This window comes from Rhinatrema bivittatum, chromosome 7, assembly GCF_901001135.1.
Source record: "Rhinatrema bivittatum chromosome 7, aRhiBiv1.1, whole genome shotgun sequence".
NCBI classification, from domain to species: domain Eukaryota; kingdom Metazoa; phylum Chordata; class Amphibia; order Gymnophiona; family Rhinatrematidae; genus Rhinatrema; species Rhinatrema bivittatum.
In genome coordinates this window covers 47,900,163-47,920,678 of record NC_042621.1, presented here as the reverse complement: position 1 = coordinate 47,920,678, position 20,516 = coordinate 47,900,163, and the positions used below count along the sequence as shown (strand labels likewise).

Genomic DNA, 20,516 nt, shown 5'->3' with positions numbered 1-20,516 from the left:
CCCTGAGCAATGATTGCTAGCACCCATTGGTCGGTTGTGATTGATTGTGCCACTTTCACGGCATGTGGCAATCGACCTCCCACTGGTATGGCTGGCAGAGGGATCAGGCTGCTGCTCTCCAAGGGAAAGTCAAAAACCTGAAGCAGGCCCCGGCTGGGGAGCTGCTTGTGGCTTTTGCTTCCGGGGCTGGCGGGGCTGAGATTTCTGATAAGGCCTCGTAACTCGGGACCTTGTTGGTGGAGGATAGTACTTCCTTGGGTGGAAGAATGACTTCTTAGAGTCCTTCTTGAAGGGCTGTCTAGAAGGGAAGTCAGAAGGTATCGATGAGAGCTGTTTGAGGGTCTCATGATGGTCCTTTAATTCAGCCACTATTTGCTGAATCTGTTCACCGAACAGATTATCTCCTATACAGGGCAGGTCAGAGAGCCTGTCTTGTACTTCTGGCCGAAGGTCAGAAGACTTGAGCCAGGCCCAGCGTCTTGCCGAAATGGCAGTTGCAGACACTCTAGTGGAGGTGTCGAAGATATCTTAAGCTGTTCTTATCTCATGCTTTCCTGCCTCAAACCTCTTGTTGACAAGGGTTTGAAGATGTTCTTGAAATTGGTCAGTCAGGGTTCAGAGAAGTCCTGTATTTGCTTGAAATGACCCTTTTGTATTGGGTCATATACAGCTGGTAAGAAGCAATCCTGGAGATAAGCATGGCCCCTTGGAACACTCGATGACCAATATTGTCGAGGAACTTGTGTTCCTTGACAGGAGGGGTAGAGGAGTGTGGTTTCGTCCTTTTTGCTTTCTTCTGAGCCGATTCCACCACAACTGAGTGGTGGTCAAGCTGAGATTTTTGAAAGCCAGGGGCTGACTGTACCAGATAAGTAGTGTCAGCCTTTCTGTGTACTGGGGGCAATGGATCCAGGGTTTTCCCAGTTCTTTTTGAGGAGGTCAAGAAGAACTTGATGAATGGGAATAGAAGTGATCACTTTAGGGGCATCCAGGAATTGGAGAAGCTCCATCATCTGGTGCCTATCATCTTGCTCCGCCTGAAGCTAGAAAGGGACCAATTCTGACATTTCCTTCACAAAATTAATGAAAGAGAGGTCCTCTGGAGGAGAATGCTTTCTACTTTCAGTAGGAGAGGGAGGTGAAGGTAAGTCATCGGTGTCTGTGGAAGTATCGTCACCCCAGGTGTCATAAGGATCAGTAGGCTGACCTGTAGGACGAGAAGGGGTTGGATACCCGAAGAGCCCGGCTGAGGCTCTGAGAAAATCAAAGGAATCACCGGGGGCACCGTGGACGCCCTGGGGGGCATCGGTGCCGGCATCGAAGGCATCGATGTGCATATCTCTCCCGATGAATGAATCGGTGGCGAGGGATCGACATGGCATCGATGGCTGAGGCAATACCCCCGAAGGAGGAATGCAAAATGGTGTTTCTCCTCCCAATGAAGCTGTCATTGGGGAGCGCACCAGGGCCATCGGAGACCCGGGAAATTACCGGTGGAAGGGCAGTCATGAGCGCCTCCATCCGGGATAGCAGCAGTGCCAGCGCTGCTGGAATCGGGTCAGTGACCGGTTCCACTCTCTGTGCCGGTGTTGGTGCCGGAGGGACCTGGAGGTCGTTGCATCGCCTTGTTGATGGCCTCCTGGACCAGCCGGTCAGTTCTTCCCAGAGACCTGGGGCAATCAGCTCCGGCTCCGTGACGGAAGAGGGAGGCTGAGGCACAGTCGGAAGGACTACCTTTACAGGCAGAATCGCGACTCCCAAACCCCGATCGGGTGAGGGTGGCCTCGATGTCCCGGTCGCAGGAGTGGGTCGCGTGCCGTTCCTAGACGGGGCTTCTTCGATGGTGGCTCGGACGGTGGCGAGGTCGATGATTTCGCTCCCTCGACGGTCCGAGACTTACGATGCCGATGGCGATGTTTCTCCCTTCGATCCCCTCGATCTGGAGGGGGAGAAACGGGAGTCAATGGCCGTGAAGACATCGATGGCGGGCGGTCACCGGACGGTTGTCGATGGTGGTGCGACTTCGGTGCCGGTTCCGATGACGTCGATGCGATGGACGGCGTCGGGGTGTGAGCACGGAAAAGGAGTCCCATCTTCTCCATTCTGGCTTTGCAAACGTTTTGATGTCATGAGGGCACATTTGGTGCAAGTCAGGACATCATGCTCACGGCCTAAACACATTACACAGACTCTATGAGGGTCTGTGATAAACATGGTTGCGAGTACAGTCCGGGCACCGACGAAAACTCGACGCCATGGCCATAGAAAAAATGGAGCTACGGTACGGTCGCCGGCCAGTAGGCCGTGAGGGCCAAACTTGACGGTAATCGACGAAAAACGGTGAAAAATTTACCGGAGTACCGCGGCCTGAGAAAAGTTAGAGGGACCCCCTGTGGGGCAAAATAATTTTAAATAAGTCCGTGAGGAAAATTCCTGTCAGGAATGTGTTCAGAGCTCCTAAACTGCGAGGCTACTGCTGCGCGGAAAAAAAGAAGACTGAAGGGGGACCCCTGCTGGCTGCAGGGTTAGTGCCATGCTGGGCATGCCCAGTAGGGGCCAGTCAAGTTCTGGAAACTTTGACAGAAGTTTTCCGTGATTGGGCTCCATCCTGATGATGTCACCCATATGTGAGGACTAACATCCTGCTTGTCCTGTGAGAATAGCTAATCCGATCGTTTACATATCATATACATGCCGCGGGCGGAAAGGGATACGCATCGATTTAAAGAAGCGGTAAAGATTGGTAAAAACGGATAGTGAATCGGCGGGTTAGACTTACGCGGCCAAATTGTGGGTAGAAAGCGGGTTAGAAACAGGGTAACCACGGCCGCGCTTTACTGTATCGGCCTGTTAGATTGTAAGCCCTTTGGGGATAGGGAAATACTTACAGTACCTGAATGTAATCTGCTTTGAAGTGCTGAAAAAAAGTGTGAAAAGCGGAATATAAAAATATATTAAAAAAATAAATAAATACCAGAATTTTTATATTCATTTTTTTTGTGCATGTGTACGTCGAGAAATAAGTGGAAACATCTTAGTTTTGCTCTGCACACCTCTCTCTCTGCCTTTGCTCTTTCCACCATTTCTTTCCTCACTGCTGGCCCCTGCTCCCTCCTGCTGCCGCCTCTCTGCCCACCCTTAATCCTCTTTCCACTTCGGTGAATTAATAAACTTTTAAACCAGTACACAGGTAAAAATCTTACAATAGCTGATCATCTGTTACGGCGGTTACTACCCCAAAACCAAATGTGCCTGATACTTCACTTTCGATGCATATCCAGCATAGTTCTCTGCTTCAACGGCAGGGCAGAAGAAAAAAACTGATACTTCACACATCCAGCAGAGCTCTCTGCTTCAACAGCAGGGGAGAAGAAAAAAGGGTTCGCACTCACAAAGCGGGGAGTAGCTGGCTTGTTACGGCGGTTACTACCCCAAACAAATGTGCCTGATACTTCACTTTCGATGCATATCCAGCATGGCTCTCTGCTTCAACGGCATGGGAGAAAGACTGATACATCACGCATTTCCAGTATAGCTCTCTGCTTCAACTGCAGGGGAAAAGAAAAACTGATACTTCACACATATCCAGCATAGCTCCCTGCTTCAACGGCAGGGAGAAGAAAAACAACCAATAAGGGCTGTATAACATAGTCTGGGGTAAAACAAATAAGCATGGGTGTAGCTTGCTTATTGCGGCGGTTACTACCCCTACTACCCCTAACTAATCAAGCTAGATATTTCACTTGGATGCAGCTCCATCACTGCTCTCTACATTAATGGTGGGGGTGGAAGGGAAATAGAACCAAGAGCTAAGAGAAACAGATAAGTATGAGAGAAAAAATGTGTGAGGCTTGCTGGGCAGACTGGATGGGCCGTTTGGTCTTCTTCTGCCGTCATTTCTATGTTTCTATGTTTCTATCTATTTGGTAGAATATCATTGCTGATTATGTAATGTACAAATAGTTCTGTGTTTTATGTTTAGACTTTTGCATGCAGAGGAAGCCCTGCACCTGTAGTTCCTGATTTCTAATAACTGTGGGTCATTTTGCACCCAAATCCTGGTCTTTTCTCCTTTACACCTTGTGTCATTCATTTCTGTCCATGAGAAAAGAGATTATCAACTGTATAATGGGAGTCTCTTATCTCTGTGTCCCTCTGCAGGAAGTGACTTCTCAACCAGTGCTAGGCTTTGACCCCTTGCCACCTCTGGACTCCATAGTTCTTCTTACACCAGGCCAGAAAGGGTACCTGTTTTAGCTTATATTTAACAGTATTGGACTTGTTAGTGAAGCATCACATAGGCCAGGTGTCCCCAAACCTTTCAAAGGAAGGGCCACCTAAGACATTTCAAAACACAGAGGGCCAGCCAGGGGGCATGGATTTTGCTGTGGTTGGGAGAAGAGGAGACGACATGTTTGGCTCTTTCGTTAATGTAAAATGCTGGAAAGGGGAAAATCAGGAGCAGAGTTCCTAAAAGTGTCAGTAATGGCAACTGTGCTATGTCCCCAGGAGCCTGTCCCTCTGTATATTTCCTGAGGGGTGTGGGGGGAGGGATAATAATGTATAGCACACTTCATACCCTCTCCTCCCTGTTACTCCCTCTGTCTTCCTCTCACTTTCATCTCTTTTCGCTCCTTTCCATCCCTCTTTTTACCCCTCCCATTTACCCCTCTCTTTCACATACCCTCTCCCCTCCCTCTCTTTATGTTTAATTCACCTGTTCCTCTTCCTCTCCCCTCCCACCTGTTCCCTCCCATTCACCCCCTCCCTTCACTCACTCCCCTTGTCCCACTTTGCCTCTTAATGTTCCACTGGCAGGGTCTGGCCTCCCTGCCAGCAGCTCTTTCAGATGCTGCAGTCTGGCAGCTCTTCTTCAGTGGCGGAATCTGGGAAATCCCACCAGCATTTCTGCTGATGGGACTGGAAATAGAGATGGAGGGAAAACAAACTTCTTTTGTGGGCCAGATCCAGCCACTGAAAGAAAAAGCATGGCCAAAAGCTGAACTCTTATTGGAAGTAGTTTGGGGACTCCTGCTGAGAATGAAATTTGAAAGCAAGATGCTTTACATTGTAAATCACTGTACAGAGCCTCATGGGAAATCAAATTTGTGTATGCTGAGCCTTGTTATAAAGAGGCTGACCACCTATTAGCATCAGTGTTTCTAACCCTAAGAACTAGCAGACTGACTACAGGATTATTTTATTGTAGCTTCCTATTGAAAACCATCCCTGTTCCTAAAATGACCAAATAAACTCGGGATGAAATGATGATATGAACTAAACGAAATTAATGCCTCTATTCCCCCAATCAGCAGATCCTTTGCCCTTCCCCCATCGGGACACTCACTCACAGAATGCTAATTAACTATCGATGATGCTGTAAAGGGGTTCATTTCTGTGCCTGGCGCAGTATGATTTAGTAGTTATAGTAGAGGATGAGTGTACAGAAATATAATATCTTTTTAAAAACAAATTTAATTGGGGGGTTTTTTTTGTTGGGTTTGTTTTTTTTTTTAGCAACAGCTATCTTATAAGCTGTCCCTTAAATCCTCCCTCCATCCCCACTTATGTCCTGTCCCACTGCCACCTCCCCCCCCCCCCCCCCCCCCCTCCCCACACACAGGGACAGCATTTAATATCATCATTTGTTGTGAGTTCACAAGTAAAGCAATATACCAGGGATAGTCAACTCTGGTCCTCGAGAGCCACAAACAGGCCTGGTTTCAGGATATCCACAGTGAATATGTATGAGATAGGTTTGCATATAATGGAAGCAGTACATGCACATCTATCTCATACATATTCATTTTGGATATGCTGAAAACAAGGCCTGTTTGTGATTTTTGAGTACCAATGTTGGCCACCCCCTGCAATATGCCCTAGTAATGCAATTGTTGATTTCTGAAATCCAGAATACCGGTTTGCAGATTTTTACAGGCGCTTGGGCCTAATCTCTGCCATTATTAATTCTGTCTCTATGACCCTCCTTATTTCTTCCAGCCACTTCTTCATCTCTGGTGATACTCACACATTCCAAATTTACTAATTTCTCCCAGGACAAGCAGGATGGTAGTCCTCACAGATGGGTGACATAATCAGATGGAGCCCTGTCACGGAACACTTTTTTGTCAAAGTTTCTAGAACTTGGACTGGCACACTGAGCATGTCATAGTTGGTGATTCGATTATTAGGAATGTAGACAGCTGGGTGGCTGGTGGGCGTGAGGATCGCTTGGTACATGCCTACCTGCGAAGGTGGCGGACCTCACGTGTCACCTAAATAGGATTTTCCCTGTACGTACCAGATCAGTCCAGACTCCTGGGTTTTGCCTCCGCACCAGCAGATGGAGACAGAGCAAGATTTGACTGACTCTGCCATATATACCAGGGTGCCACCCACAGTCTGCCAGTATTACTCTGTCTCCAGCAGATGGCACAGGTGCAACACTCAGTCTCTACTGATTCTTTAGTTAAAAAAAAAAAAAAAAAAAAAAAAGATTTAGTTTGGTTAATTAAGCTTGGTTTTTAAAAAAACTAAGAGTCAGGAATGGTAAGGAGATCAGTCGGCTGAAGGTCTCTAGCCTCCCAGGGGGTTGGCAGGTCCTGAGGGGAACATCCCCCCTGGTTCTGCAGGCAGCTGCGACTCAGGGTCGAGGGCCCTACCTTTGCCACAGGGTAGCCCAGCTTGGGGTGATACCGGGGAGCCCCGGATCACTCACCCCAGCCAGACCGCTTCAGGACCCGACCAAGGACAACGGAACAGGTTGGAGTAAATTAGAAAAAGTAAGAGCGGAGTAGCGAGGCTCTCCCTTGTTCTTTCTGCTGCAGCGGTCGGGAAGAGTTTGTTACGCCCCCCCGGTTACACAAAAAGTTTAATTTTTGCTGTTCCTGGCCCTCTCATGCCGTGCGGTCCATTCTGCAGTGCAAGTTAAATGTAAGACATTGATAAGACAGGCTAAGAGAGAATTTGAAAAGAAGTTGGTCGTAGAGGCAAAAACTCACAGTAAAAACTTTTAAAAATATATCCGAAGCAGAAAGCCTGTGAGGGAGTCAGTTGGACCGTAGATAATAGAGGGGTTTAAAGGGGCACTTAGTAAAGATAAGGCCATCTCGGAAAGATTTATTTATTTATTTTATTTGTGTATTGGATTTTGTATACCGTCACTCGGGTTCCATCGTAACGGTTCACAGCCATAAATAATAATATACAGAAAACATAATAAAAGCAACTTAACATCAAAAGTAAAATGAATTAAAAAATTACAAACATCTGGATAATAACATCTTATAAAACAAATCGATAAACTCATCGGGCAGCTGCCCCAGTCTCTTCCTATCTCCTGTAACTAATGCATAATAATAGTAAAAACATCTAAACAGCCATCACTAAAACAAAAAAATAAAAAAAAATAACTAAAACTGTAAAACAACTTTAAGATGGGTTGGGGTAGGCCTCCTTAAAAAGCCAAGTTTTTAATACTCTTAAAAGGTTTAAAATTCGTCTCCAATCTAACCTCATCAGGGAGCATATTCCATATTTTAGGACCTGCCAAGGACAGAGCTCTGTCCCTCACTTGATTCAGCCATGCTTATTGCACTGAAGGAATAGTCAGTAAGCCTTTATTTCCTAGCGGTGTAGCAGATGGACTCAAAACAAGTGGGTATAGTGTGCTCGTGCTAGCAATTGGAGACGGATCTGACGTCAGCACGGGTACATATACCCCCACAGGAAGTGTAGCAATTCAGTAATTTCCGTCTCCAAAGCAGTTTGGAGCTACCTCACGCTCGCTGAGCGTGTTTCCAAATTCTAACGACTAAATTCATAGAAGAAACCTATTGAAGACGAGCCCCGCACTCCTGTGGTGATGCCAGGCGGTCACTCACCCAGTTGGGTTTTCCCGAGCTGACTTACATGGTCCCTCGGAAGCAAGAGCCTCAGTCCGGTGGCCGGTTCGCGGCAGGGACCTAACCCCCGAGTGAGAAGGGCTCGGGGCGCGGCTTGGCCCCCGAGCGAGACAAGTTCGGGCGCGGCCTGGAGGCAGCCTCGGTCCCGGCGTGGACTTGGCCCCCGAGCGAGACGAGTTCGGGCGCGGCCTAGAGGCAACGGGTGCACTTCCTTATGCGCGGCGGTGAAAGTACTCAACCTCTCCCCCCGCAGCCGGAGACCGCCCGGGTTGCAACCGGGAAGCACCGAAGATAAGGCGTATATCTTTACTTAGTCTCCGAGGAAGTGTGGACTAACTGGGCCTGCCTACGAGGCAGTCCGCCGAGGAGGTCGCCATTTTGCCTGCCTACTCACCTTCGCCGATAAGCTGAGCGCACGCGAAAGGCGCACGACGTCAGCGCACGCGATCGGCGCACGACATCAGCGCACGCGATTGGCGCACGTTGTTAGCGCATTGTAAAACGCCCGTTTATAGGCGCACATTTATAAGGCGCACGTGTATAGGCGCACATTTATGAGACGCCTGTTCATAGGCGCACATTATAAGACGCCTGTTCTAGGCGCATGCTGTTAAGCGCACTTGTTCAGCGCACATCATTGGGCGACACCGAATCTCAGGCGAATGGAGCATAAGACAGCACATGCGTCCGCAGAGCCGGCACCTCCAGAATCAGGCATGAAAGCTCTAAGCCTCTGCTCAGCAAGCAACCTCAGAGCCACACAGAGCGAGGAAGCAGACTCACTATGTGCCCAATGTGAGGAGGCCATGGGAGTTCCAGGACAGGACCGGTCCCAGCCCAGCGGTTCCTCAGGGAGCACACCGGACTTAGCAGGCCGCAGCAAGCAGCCAGGGAATCCAAGAGACCTGGTGCTCCTACGGCCAGATCCGGCTTAGCTTTCCTGGGTGGAATTATTCAAGGGGATTCATGCCTTTGTCCAGATGCTCCTCGAATGGGTCTTTCTGTCCCAGTTGGTCTTTCTGTCCCAGTTGGTCTTTCTGTCCTCGAATGGGTCTTTCTGTCCCAGTTGGTCTTTCTGTCCCAGTTGATTCCGGCCCCTGGACCCTCGAGACCTAGGCGCGGCCGCTCGCCACCCGACAGCCCCTATTACGGGGATTCGGATTGCTCAGAGGAAAATGAGGAGCCCCCCGAGGAGGGTGAACTTCCCTCGGAGATAGAGCCATATCGGACCATGAGGCGCTTCTTCGGAAAGAGGATCTTTCAGGCCTGGTCTCACAATGCCTATCAGAACTGGCCATTCCGGGCCAGGATACCCCAGGGGGACCCTAAAATGAATCCCCTGTTAGAGGGCCTGCGCCAAACTGCTCTCCATTTTCCCCTCCTACAAGCAGCACAGCAGCTAATCGATCTGGAATGGAAGGCACCGGAGGCCTCATTCAAAGGGGGTCGGGCCTTGGCAGGCATGTACCCTCTGGATCCGGCGTCCAAGGAGCTGCTGGCGTGCCCCAAGGTAGACGCCATAGTTAACGCAATAGTGAAGCACACCACCATTCCGGTTGAGGGGGGAGCGGCCCTCAAGGATTCGCATGACCGACGCATGGACACCATTCTGAAACAAGCTTTTGAGGTAGCAGCCATGTCCCTACGAATCGCGACCTGCTGCATGTGGTGACGCGCTCCTGTTTATCACAGGCGAGAAACAACACCCAGGGAGCAGACATGGAATCAGCTCTCGCATTTCTCACTGACGCAGCCTCCGACCTCGTCCGTACGGCAGCCAAGGGAGTGTCCTCCTCAGTGGCAGCCAGGAGACAGCTTTGGCTACGTAATTGAGCGGCCAACTCGTCCTCCAAGACACGACTCACAAGAATGCCCTTTAAGGGTTCCCTACTGTTCGGCAGCGATCTCGAGAACTGGGCTACTAAATGGGGTGCCTCTCCATTACCCCGTCTACCAGAAGACAGGCCGAGGAGGAGCCAGCGTTCCTTTTCTAGACCATCCAGAGGTAGAAATTCTCAGCGCTTCAACCCTTACAGGACTCGCTATCGAGCACCTCGTTCCCAGGCCAGGAACCAGCCCTTTCGGACTAAGCACACCAAGAAGAGAACCGGCTCGGGTTCTGCACCCTGCCGCAACCCTCAATGACAATCAGCTGACCCATCCGGGGGTAGCAGCCATAGGGGGCAGGCTAACCCTCTTCTACTGCAGGTGGTCGGGATCACTTCGGACCAGTGGGTCCTCGCCATCATCAGAGAAGGATATTACTTGGATTTCCTTCGGTTTCCGCCGAACAAGTTTGTGGAATCTCTTTGTTCACCGCTCAAGGCAGTGGCACTAGAAGTGACCTTACAGAGGCTCCTGGCCCTAAAAGACATAATCCCAGTACCTGCAGGAGAGATAAATTCTGGGCATTATTCCATTTATTTCATAGTACCCAAGAAGGAGGGCACTTTCAGGCCCGTCCTGGACCTCAAGTCAGTCAACCGACACCTACGGGTCCCCAGCTTTCGCATGGAAACTCTACGGTCGGTCAAGAATTCAGTACAGCCAGGGGAGTTTCTCACATCCCTAGATTTGTCGGAAGCCTATTTACATATCCCAATCCATCGGGATCACCAGCGCTATTTACGCTTCAAAGTCCTGAATCAGCACTTCCAGTTCCGAGCTGTACCCTTCGGGTTAGCCACCGCGCCGCGGATCTTTACCAAGGTCATAGTAGTAGTGGCGGTGGCACTCAGGAAGGAAGGAATTCTCGTCCATCCCTACCTGGACGATTGGCTGATCAGGGCAAAGTCAACGGAGGTGAGCCACTGGGCAACCAACAGAGTTATAGCTCTTCTGGAAAGCCTCGGATGGGTAGTCAACAGAAACAAGAGCTCCCTACAGCCGTCCCAGTCGCTGGAATACCTAGGGGTCCAATTCGACACCCAAGATGACAAGGTCAGCCAGACCTCAAGAGAAAGTCAAAACTCCAGAATCATCTGCAGGTCATGCTGAACGCCAGCCGGCCCACAGCTCGGGATTACCTACAGGTCCTCTGCCTCATGGCATCCACTCTGGAGGTGGTGCCATGGGCGCAGGCTCATATGAGACCGTTGCAACGCGCCCTTCTATCTCGATGGAGCCCACGATCACAGAACTACACCGTACGCCTACCTCTACCGGCCAGAGTGCGGTATCAGCTACGGTGGTGGTTGCAGCCCGGCCACATGAGCCGGGGGTCAAGAATGTCCTCCCCAACCTGGATCCTGCTCACCACAGATGCCAGCCTGAACGGATGGGGAGCACACTGCGAGGAGCTCACCGCCCAAGGGCGGTGGACCAGAGAAGAGTCAAGTAGAACATTAACCGACTAGAGGCACGGCAGTCAGGCTAGCATGCCTGCGATTTGCCCGCAGACTTCGAAACAGAGCAGTCAGAGTGATGTCAGACAACGCCACTACGGTGGCATACATCAACCGACAGGGCGGAACCAGAAGCCAACAAGTGTCCCTAGAGATAACTCCCCTGATGACTTGGGCAGAAGCAAATCTCCAGGACATCTCCGCCGTCCACATCGCCGGGAAGGACAACACCACGGCAGACTTTCTCAGCAGAGAAAGCCTAAACCCGGGGGAATGGGCAGCTGTCGCCCACAGGTTTTCAGATAATTGTGGATCAATGGGGGACGCCAGCCATGGATCTATTAGCGGACAGGTCCAACGCTCAGGTTCCCAGATATTGCAGCCGCAGGCGGGATCCTCGAGCCCAGGGGATCGATGCCCTGGTGCAGCCATGGCCTCAGGGGATCCTGCTATATGCCTTTACTCCGTGGCCCCTGCTGGGCGCCATTGTACACAGGATTCAGCAACACAGAGGCCTAGTTCTTCTAATGGCCCTGGACTGGCCAAGAAGACCCTGGTACGCAGACATGAGAAGACTACTGGCAGGGAACCCTCTACCTCTGCTTCCCTACAGGGACCTGCTACGGCAAGGCCCCATCCTCCACGAGGATCCAGCTCAATTCTCTCTTACGGTCTGGCCATTGAGAGGGCTAGACTGAAGAAAAGGGGATACTCAGAGCCGGTAATAGGTACACTCCTCCGAGCACGCAAGTTCTCCACATCACTAACATATATCAGGATCTGGAGAGTTTTTGAAGCCTGGTGCGACTCTCGCAGCACCAATTCACATGACGCTAAGATTCCTATCATTTTGGACTTCCTACAAGATGGACTTCAGAAGGGTCTGTCCCTCAGCTCCATCAAGGTTCAGGTAGCAGCGCTATCTTGCTACGGTCCCAGGAGTGATGGCAACACCATTGCCAAACACCCAGACGTCTCACGTTTCCTGAAAGGAGTCAAACACATTCGTCCGCCAATGCCCCTGTGGAACCTCAACCTAGTGTTGGAATTTCTGGCGGGATCCGCCTTCAGACCCCTTCGAGGCCTGTCTTTCCGTTTGTTGACCTTGAAGATGGTGTTCTTGCTGGCTGTATGTTCAGCACGCCGCATCTCAGAGCTACAAGCACTGTCCTGCCGTGATCCGTTTCTCAGAATCACTCCAGAGGCTATCCATCTTCGCACGGTTCCTTCCTTCTTACCCAAAGTAGTCTCACACTTTCACCTCAACCAAACCATATCCTTGCCTACCATGGAAGGTTTGAAGAAGTCGGAAGAAGGTCGAATGCTACGCCATCTCGACATCGGCAGATTGCTGTCCAGATACCTGGAAATGTCAGAAGCAGTACGAAAGACGGACCACCTGTTCGTCCTGCACAGCGGGAAGAAGCAAGGGGAAGCGGCTCACGGCCAACCATCGCCCGCTGGATTAAAGAAGTTATCAAGGCAGCCTACGTAGAGGCGGGAAAACCACCGCCTCTACAGGTCAAGGCTCATTCTACCAGAGCACAATCAGCCTCTTGGGCAGAAACTAAGCTGCTGTCGCCTGCAGAGATATGTAAAGCGGCGATGTGGTCCTCCCTCCATACCTTCTCCAGGTTCTGTCGTCTGGACGTCCAGGCCAGGGAGGACACAGCATTTGCGAGGGCAATCCTACATGGTCCTCGGGCAGCCTCCCGCCCAGTCCGAGAGTAGCTTTTGTACATCCCACTTGTTTTGAGTCCATCTGCTACACGCTAGGAAATGTTGCGATTACTTACCTGATAATCTCCTTTTCCTTAGTGTATGCAGATGGACTCAGCATCCCGCCTGGCTGCCGGTATACATGGGAATTCGCCGACTCACGGTAAGCCATGTTTGCTTATATAGGGCTTCCACCCTGCCGGGTGTCGACGCCTTCCAGTTGAGGACACTGGCGGTCTCCAGCTACCATAAATTGGTCAGGGTTAAAAGGTGAGGTGAAAGAGGCTATTTTAGCCAAAAATACATCCTTCAAAAATTGGAAGAAGGATCCATCTGAAGAAAATAGGATAAAACATAAGCATTGTCAAGGTAAGTGTAAAACATTGATAAGACAGGCGAAGAGAGAATTTGAAATGAAGTTGGCCATAGAGGCAAAAACTCATAATAAAAACTTTTTTAAATATATCCAAAGCAAGAAACCTGTGAGGGAGTCGGTTGGACCATTAGATGACAGAGGGGTTAAAGGGGCTCTTAGGAAAGATAAGGCTATTGCAGAAAGACTAAATGAATTCTTTGCCTCCGTGTTTACTGATGAGGATGTTGGGGAGATACCAGTTCCGGAGATGGTTTTCAGGTGTGATGACGCAGACGAACTGAGCGAAATCACTGTGAACCTGGAAGATGTAGTAGGCCAGATTGACAAACTAAAGAGTAGCAAATCACCTGGACCGGATGGTATGCATCCTAGGGTTCTGAAGGAACTCAAAAATGAAATTTCTGATCTATTAGTTAAAATTTGTAACCTATCATTAAAATCATCCATTGTACCTGAAGACTGGAGGGTGGCCAATGTAACCCTAATATTTAAAAAAGGCTCCAGGGGCGATCCGGGTAATTATAGACCAGTGAGCCTGACTTCAGTGCCGGGAAAAATAGTGGAAACTATTCTCAAGATCAAAATTGTAGAGCATATAGAAAGACATGATTTAATGGGACACAGTCAACATGGATTTACCCAAGGGAAGTCTTGCCTAACAAATCTGCTTCATTTTTTGAAGGGGTTAATAAACATGTGGATAAGGGTGAACCGGTAGATGTAGTGTATTTGGATTTTCAGAAGGCGTTTGACAAAGTCCCTCATGAGAGGCTTCTACGAAAACTAAAAAGTCATGGGATAGGAGGCGATGTCCTTTCGTGGATTACAAACTGGTTAAAAGACAGGAAACAGAGAGTAGGATTAAATGGTCAATATTCTCAGTGGAAAAGGGTAAACAGTGGAGTACCTCAGGGATCTGTATTGGGACCGGTGCTTTTCAATATATATATAAATGATCTGGAAAGGAATACGACGAGTGAGGTTATCAAATTTGCGGATGATACAAAATTATTCAGAGTAGTTAAATCACAGGCAGACTGTGATACATTACAGGAGGACCTTGCAAGACTGGAAGATTGGGCATCCAAATGGCAGATGAAATTTAATGTGGACAAGTGCAAGGTGTTGCACATAGGGAAAAATAACCCTTGCTGTAGTTACACGATGTTAGGGTTCAATATTAGGAGCTACCACCCAGGAAAAAGATCTAGGCATCATAGTGGATAATACTTTAAAATCGTCGGCTCAGTGTGCTGCAGTAGTCAAAAAAGCAAATAGAATGTTAGGAATTATTAGGAAGGGAATGGTTAATAGAACGGAAAATGTCATAATGCCTCTGTATCGCTCCATGGTCAGACCGCACCTTGAATACTGTGTACAATTCTGGTCGCCGTATCTCAAAAAAGATATAATTGCAATGGAGAAGGTACAAAGAAGGGCAACCAAAATGATAAAGGGGATGGAACAGCTTCCCTATGAGGATAGGCTGAAGAGATTAGGGCTGTTCAGCTTGGAGAAGAGACGGCTGAGGGTGGATATGATAGAGGTCTTTAAGATCATGAGAGGTCTTGAACGAGTAGATGTGACTCGGTTATTTACACTTTCGAATAATAGAAGGACTAGGGGGCATTCCATGAAGTTAACAAGTAACACATTTAAGACTAATCGGAGAAAATTCTTTTTCACTCAACGCACTATAAAGCTCTGGAATTTGTTGCCAGAGGATGTGGTTAGTACAGTTAGTGTAGCTGGATTCAAAAAAGGTTTAGATAAGTTCTTGGAGGAGAAGTCCATTAATGGCTATTAATCAATTATACTTAGGGAATAGCCACTGCTATTAATTGCATCAGTAGCATGGGATCTTCTTAGTGTTTGGGTAATTGGCAGGTTCTTGTGGCCTGGTTTTTGGCCTCTGTTGGAAACAGGATGCTGGGCTTGATGGACCCTTGGTCTGTCCCAGCATGGCAATTTCTTATGTTCTTATGGGTAATCCTGTTCATTTAAACGATCGGTCAGTCACACATATATCCACAAAGCTTTTGCAAGGAAGATTACTGAATTGCTACACTTCCTGTGGGGGTATATGTACCCGTGCTGACGTCAGATCCGTCTCCAACTGCTAGCATGAGCACACTATACCCACTTGTTTTGAGTCCATCTGCATACACTAAGGAAAAGGAGATTATCAGGTAAGTAATCTCAACATTAGCTTCGGTGTTTACTGAAGAGGATGTTGGGGAGGTACCCTTACCGGAGAAGGTTTTCATGGATGATAATTCAGATGGACTGAACCAAATCACAGTGAACCTAGAAGATGTGGTAGGCCTGATTGACAAACTGAAGAGAGTAGTAAATCACCTGGACCGGATGGTATACACCCAGGGTTCTGAAGGAACTAAAAAATGAAATTTCAGACCTATTAGTACAAATTTGTAACCTATCATTAAAATCATCCATTGTACCTGAAGACTGGAGGGTGGCTAATGTAATCCCAATATTTAAAAAAGGCTCCAGGGGCGATCGAGAAACTACAGACCAGTTAGCCTGATTTTAGTGCCAGGAAAAATAGTGGAAAGTGTTCTAAATATCAAAATCACAGAACATATAGAAAGACATGGTTTAATGGAACAAAGTCAGCATGGCTTTACCCAAGGCAAGTCTTGCCTCACAAATCTGCTTCACTTTTTTGAAGGAGTTAATAAACATGTAGATAAAGGTGAACCAGTACATGTAGTATATTTGGATTTTCAGAAGGCGTTTGACAAAGTTCCTCATGAGAGGCTTCTAGGAAAAGTAAAAAGTCTTGGGATAGGTGGCGATGTCCTTTTGTGGATTACAAACTGTCTAAAAGACAGGAAACAGAGAGTAGGATTAAATGTACAATTTTCTCAGTGGAAGGGAGTGGGCAGTTGAGTGCCTCGGGGATCTGTATTGCGACCCGTACTTTCAATATATTAAATGATCTGGAAAGAAATACGACAAGTGAGGTAATCAAATTTGCAGATGATACAAAATTGTTCAGAGTAGTTAAATCACAAGCAGATTGTGATAAATTGCAGGAAGACCTTGTGGGACTGGAAAATTGGGCATCGAAATGGCAGATGAAACTTAATGTGGATAAGTGCAAGGTGATGCATAAAGGGAAAAATAACCCATGCTGTAGTTTCACAATGTTAGGTTTCATATTAGGAGCTACCACCCAAGAAAGAGATCTAGGCGTCATAGTGGATAACACATTGAAATCATTGGTTCAGTGTGCTGCGGCAGTCAAAACAAACCAAACAGAATGTTGGGAATTATTAGAAAGGGAATGGTGAATAAAACGGAAATTGTCATAATGCCTCGGTATCGCTCCATGGTGAGACTGCACCTTGAATACTGAGTACAATTCTGTTCGCCGCATCTCAAAAAAGATATAGTTGCGATGGAGAAGGTACAGAGAAGGGTGACCAAAATGATAAAGGGAATGGAACAGTTCCCCTGTGAGGAAAGACTAAGGTTAGGACTTCTCAGCTTGGAGAAGAGACAGCTGAGGGGAGATATGATAGAAGTGTTTAAAACCATGAGAGTTCTAGAACGGGTGAATGTGAATCGGTTATTTACTCTTTCAGATACTATAAAGACTAGGGGGCACTCCATGAAGTTAGCATGTGGCACATTTAAAACTAATCGGAGAAAAGTTCTTTTTCACTCAACGCACAATTCAACTCTGGAATTTGTTGCCAGAGGATGTGGTTAGTGCATTTAGTGTAGCTGTGTTTAAAAAAGGATTGGTTAAGTTCTTGGAGGAGAAGTCCATTACCTGCTATTAATTAAGTTGACTTACAAAATAGCCACTGCTATTACTAGCAACAGTAACATGGAATAGACTTAGTTTTTGGGTACTTGCCAGCTTCTTATGGCCTGGATTGGCCACTGTTGGAAACAGGATGCTGGGCTTGATGGACCCTTGGTCTGACCAGTATGGCATGTTCTTATGCCCAGCATGCCACTAACCCTGTGGCCACACGGGGTCTCCCTTCAGTCTTTTTTTTTTCTGCGCAGGAGTTGCCTCGCGGTTTAGGAGCTCTGTAATAATTTCCTCACGGAAAAGATTTGAAGTCCATCTTCGCTATTTTACCCTTACTGCGGTCCCCCATTGCACTCCGTTCCCTCCGACGCTCGGTAAATGTATTTCCCGCGATTCATGGTCAGTTCCTGGCGGCATACACCTTGATGTCCGATGGCCACCAATCACGTGCCTCTTTTTTTCGACATGGTGACTGGGTTTAGAAAATGCACTTGCATTTACTTGGACCGCACCGCAGTCCACAGGAAGTCCACCCAACTTTTTGTTTCTTTTGACAAAAACAAACTTGGAGTTGCGGTGGGCAAGCACACTCTCTCCAACTGGTTGGCAGACTGCATTACATTCTGCTACTAACAGGGATGTGTAAAGGTGCACTCAGTAAGGGCCATGGCAACATCAGCAGCACACTAACCGTTCAGTACCGATTGCCGACATCTGCAGGGCCGCAACATGGCGTTCTCTCCATACCTTCACAGCCCACTACTGTCTCGACAAGGCTGGTTGGCAAGACACCGTCTTTGGCCAGTCTGTCCTATGGAATTTATTCCCAGTGTAAAAACCCAACTTGTCCTAACCTCGACCCGCTGTGAATTTCAGGCTGCTTCTTGATTGCAAACAGCACCCCAGTTGTTGTGCCTGTTGCACATATTTGTGTGCTGGTTGACCCGCCTTGTTCTGAGGCAGCCTGTAGCTTGCTATTCACCCATCTGTGAGGACTATCATCCTGCTTGTCCTGGGAGAAAACAGAGTTTCTTACCTGTAACAGGTGTTTTCTCAGGACAGCAGGATGTTAGTCCTCACGAAACCCACCCGCAACCTCGCAGAGTTGGGTTTGATACCGTTTTCTTATTTTATTTTTCGCTCGTACTTTTTGCTACAAACAAGACTGAAGGGGAACCCCGTGTTGCCACTGGGTTAGTGGCATGCTGGCCATGCTCAGTGTGCCAGTCAAAGTTCTAGAAACTTTGACAAAAGTGTTCAGTGACAGGGCTCCATCTGATGATGCACCCGTGAGGACTAACATCCTGCTGTCCTGGAAGAACACCTGTTACAGGTAAGCAACTCTGCTTTTACTCTGCAGGAAGCTTGTATAAATTTATTTTTTAAACAACTCTGCCTCAATTCCCCATCCATCTCTGGAGGCAGGTATAATAATAGCGAGATCTTGGGATCTTCAGTTAGACCAGGCTGATCTCTACTCTCTCCTGCCTCCTGGTGGTAATCTGATCAAATTTTTCATCTATGGTCTTTGTCCTGAAAGTCACTTTACTTACAACACTCTGAATCTGAGATGGGTGAAGGGTTCAAATGGGGGAGTTTCAGACAGATATTAGTGCTCGCTAGCACCTCTAGGACACCATTTTTTTTTTTTTTTACAAACCTTTTTCTTTCTTTCCAGGACAGGTGAATCATCTGGTGAAAGCACTTTATCGCTCTTTTTTCCGATCTTTATTGCCAAACTACAACCTACAGGTATGTTGAAAGAAGTCTACCATTACTTCAGCACACATTTATTAGGCTCATCCGCACAGAATAGGCACTGGCAGCAGAAGCCATAGGGGTAAATTTTCAAAGGTATGCGTGGGCGTCCATGTGCGTGCACTACCTGGCGCGTACACATGAACGCCCGATTTTATAACATGTGCGCGCATGTTATAAAATCGGGGGTGGCGCGCGCAAGGGGGTGCATACTAATGCATCTTGCACGTGCCAACGCCCGCAGCCTTCCCCCATTCCCTCCGCCTAATCTAACCTACCCCCCCCCTCCAATTCCTTTAACGTATCTTTTGCGCCTGCTCCGGACAAGTGCAAGTTGCGTGCCGCCGGCAGCCTGCTGCCACGCTATCCTCCAACACAATGGCCGTTGTGCCGAAGGCCTCTGGCCCCCACCCTGCCCCTTTTTCGAAGCCTCAGCACTTAGATGCGTCCCGGGGCTATACGCGCATCGCCAGGCCTTTATAAAATAGACCCGGCGCACGTAGCCCCCCCATCGCGCGTAAGGCTTTTAAAATCCGGCCCTTAAAGCACATGATGGGAATGCTGCTGCAACCATTCTAATAAGGTGTGCTGAGAAATTCACTTACTGAAGTTCTTTTAACGCTCAGCTGTCAAAATTAGGTTTCTCAGAGCCATTTGTTTAATCCAGGTTTTTGTGTATGGGAATGTGAGGGACTGCACTTTAGTATTCAGATCTCTCATGTTCTCTTGGGGAATGTCTGACTGTGAGCAGTGCTGTCTTCCTTTACAACCAGGCTACAGGCTAGATGTAAAGTGGCTCTTAAAGGTTGTGCCTAGTAAAATGCCTGCTGCTGCCAACGAAGATTCATTGCAACAGCTATTGCCTTTGGTCTATCAGGGTAATGAATCCAAGGACATAGGACTTAAATTTATTTATTTATTTGGCAAATTTTATATACCGACATCCCGTTGCATATCGTATCGGTTTACAAAGAACTTAGAACATGGACTGCGTGGCTGTCACATAGGCGTAGCCTTTACAGAGAACAAAAACTGTGTGATAAAAAGAACAGATTAACAATGAACAAAATTAACTAGAGAAATTAAATATTTTCTGTCTTAAGGAATTTGCTCCTCTATAGTGTGTCAGGAGTCCTGTACATAGTATCCTTCTCCACCAACTCCTGACTCCGTAATTTCCATCTTGTTGCACTGTAGTATGCTATATGTCCCTCTCTGGACATATTCAAATCCAATCTAAAATTTAACCTTTTTTGAAGCTATTTGAATGTAATCTGCTTTGAAGTGCCAAAAATAAAGCAGAATGTAAAAAAATAAAAATAAATATTCACCACTTGTCTGTAATAAATATGACCTCTTCATCCGGGCAAGCTAGTCCTCACCAGTGGGTTGTGTACTCCAACCAGCAGGTAGAAACTGAGACAACGACTTGTTGACATTCGTCATATAGCTTACCACAAGACATCAGCCCAGCCAGTATTTCCCATCAGGTGATAGACATGCATCCTTGCTTGTGGACTTCGGCCTGCCAGGATTGAACAGGCTGCCCTGACCTCCTGAGGTGATAGCATTTATTCCCTCCCTCAGTTGAGTATCTAATATCTCAAGACAGAAGTGAGGTGAAG

At 47.9% G+C, this 20,516-nt stretch overlaps 1 protein-coding gene across 3 annotated transcripts in view; it reads left to right on the top strand.

Annotated features, from left to right (window-relative positions):
• Window positions 1-20,516, top strand: part of TCF25 (transcription factor 25) — a 372,469-nt gene that overhangs the window by 298,489 nt on the left and 53,464 nt on the right. For all 3 annotated transcript variants that reach the window (XM_029608348.1, XM_029608345.1, XM_029608346.1), the window contains exons 16-17: window positions 4,162-4,244; window positions 18,813-18,885. In XM_029608348.1, the coding sequence (XP_029464208.1) occupies window positions 4,162-4,244; window positions 18,813-18,885 (156 nt within the window). The remainder of the gene's footprint in view (window positions 1-4,161; window positions 4,245-18,812; window positions 18,886-20,516) is intronic.